Source organism: Protobothrops mucrosquamatus, unplaced genomic scaffold (genome assembly GCF_001527695.2).
Source record: "Protobothrops mucrosquamatus isolate PMUCROS unplaced genomic scaffold, P.Mucros_1.0 scaffold6032, whole genome shotgun sequence".
NCBI lineage: Eukaryota > Metazoa > Chordata > Lepidosauria > Squamata > Viperidae > Protobothrops > Protobothrops mucrosquamatus.
The window spans coordinates 1-2,251 of NW_015391871.1; the positions used below are offsets into that span (position 1 = coordinate 1).

General features: G+C 64.0%; 1 protein-coding gene across 1 annotated transcript in view; it reads right to left on the bottom strand.

The window, feature by feature from the left end:
* Positions 1-1,560: 1,560 nt before the first annotated feature.
* ASB10 (ankyrin repeat and SOCS box containing 10) overlaps positions 1,561-2,251 on the bottom strand; it is a 7,547-nt gene continuing 6,856 nt past the window's right edge. Inside the window, exons 4-5 of the mRNA XM_015829396.1 lie at positions 1,855-1,968; positions 1,561-1,746 (exon numbers count right to left, since the gene is read on the bottom strand). Coding sequence (XP_015684882.1) covers positions 1,561-1,746; positions 1,855-1,968 — 300 coding nt within the window. The remainder of the gene's footprint in view (positions 1,747-1,854; positions 1,969-2,251) is intronic.

A 2,251-nucleotide genomic window follows, 5' to 3' on the forward strand; every position in this document is an offset into this window, starting at 1 on the left:
TTTCAATCAATCAGAATAGACCGGGAAGGGACCTCAGAGGTCATCTAGTCCAGCCCCCTGCTCGAGTAGGAGACCCTTACAGAATCGTAGAATAAAAGTTGGAAGGGACCTCGGAGGTCATCTAGTCCAGCCCCCTGCTCAAGCCGGAGACCCTAGACCATTTCAATCAATCAATCAGAATAGAGTTGGAAGGGACCTCGGAGGTCATCTAGTCCAACCCCTTGCTCTCTCGAGCAGGAGACCCTTACAGAATCGTAGAATAAGAGCTGGAAGGGATCTCGGAGGTCATCTAGTCCAGCCCCCTGCTCAAGCCGGGGACCCTAGACCATTTCAATCAATCAATCAATCGGAATAGAGCTGGAAGGGACCTCGGAGGGCATCTAGTCCAACCCCTTGGTGCTCAAGCAGGAGACCCTTACAGAATCGTAGAAGAGCTGGAAGGGACCTCGGAGGTCATCTAGTCCAGCCCCCTGCTCGAGCCGGAGACCCTAGACCATTTCAATCAATCAATCAATCAATCAGAACAGAGTTGGAAGGTACCTCGGAGGGCATCTAGTCCAACCCCCTGTTCAAGCCGGAGACCCCTAGACCATTTCAATCAATCAATCAGAATAGAGCTGGAAGGGACCTCGGAGGTCATCTAGTCCAACCCCTTGCTGCTCGAGCAGGGGGACCCTTACAGAATCGTAGAATAAGAGCTGGAAGGGACCTCGGAGGTCATCCAGTCCAACCCCCTACTCGAACAGGAGAACCTCTCCAGTTTCAGGCGACGGTCCGTCCTCCGCTCCTCTCCCTCCTTGCCTTTCCCGAGATCCCGGAGGAAGAGGAGAGGACCGCCTTGGCTGGGGGGAGGGGCGCTACCCCCGACCCCGACCCCCAGGCACAGCCACGCACAGCGGAGGAGCAGCAGCAGCGTCTTTATTACACACCCGGGCAATCTACAAAAGAGCCACGAGCTGCCCGGATCTCTTCGCGGGCGAGAGAAAGGCGGGGGGGGGAGGAGAGGAAAAAGGGGTGAGGAGGGGGGGCCGAGGAGGGGCTTCTCCGGCCCTGCGGGACGGAGTCTCTGCCCCTTTGCTTTCAACCTTTTCAGGGGGCCCACGTCGGTTTGGGGGTTCGGACAGGGGGAGGTGTGGAGGCTCAAGTCACTCTAGGGTCCAGTGCCCCCCAAGTGCTCTCCAGCCAGGAAAGCAGCCGGCGGGCCGGGCCAGGGTGATAAGTTCGGCCACACCGGACCCCCGGAGCCTTAAAGCCGGCGGGGGAGGGGGCTCCCCCAGTCTCTTCGCTCCCAGGAAGCGAGCGCAACCCCGGCCTTTTTTTCTTCTTCTGCCGGATCTCCGGCACATCGCTGGATCTTTCTCCAGCCTCGCTCGCCTCCGGGAGCTTCCCGCCGGCAGGGGCGAGTCGGTTCCGATCCTCTCTCCCCGCGTCGTCCGGTGGCGGGGAGTCCCTCTGTCCCGGCGCTCCGAGCAAGTCCTGGAAGCGTCGGGCCGGGCTGAAGGGCGCTTCGCTCGGCTGGGATTCGAGGCAGCCCCTGCCCCGGGGAGGAGGGGGGGGGCGCTAGTAAAGCAGGTCCTCGAAGCGAAGCAGCACGAATTGTTCCAAGGCGGGGGGCAGGCGCAGGTGGGGCAGGGCCCGGAGGAGGCGGCCTTCCAGGCAGCCGCGGAGGGCGCACCGGGCCAGGTGTTGCAAGCTGCGCGGGCCCTGGCCCAAGGCGAAGAGGGAGCCGAAGAAGCTCGGGTGCTCCTGCAGAGAAGGGAGAAGCGGAGGCGGTGAGAACGGGGGGGGGGAGGAGGCAGCCCCGGCGGGAGAAGCCCCCCCCGTGCGGGAGAAGCCCCCCCCGTGCCGACTCACCCGCACCAAGTCTTCGGGGACCGCCTCCTGCCAGGCCTCCGTCACCGGCACTCGCGCGTAACAGTTGAGCAGGGTCTCCACCGTGCGAGGGGAAGCGCAGCAGTGGCGCAGCACCTGTGGGGGGCGGAGGTGGGGGGCACAGGAAGAGAGTGTATGTGGGGGGGGCTGTTACTGTTGAGCGCGGTCCCCGAATCCCCCCCCCGGAAGGGTCCCCACGTGAAGAGGGCGCTGAGGTCGTGGGAAAGCGCGCAAGTGACCCGTTTTAAGGCCGCAGCGTCCCGGGGCAAAGCGGAGAGGCACCGCCCGGCGTGGGGAGGGGGGGGCCGAGAACCGCTTCGCTGTCCTGGGACGTCCCCCAGCCCCGCCCTCACCCCGTCCTGCCCTCGGGACGAGCGCC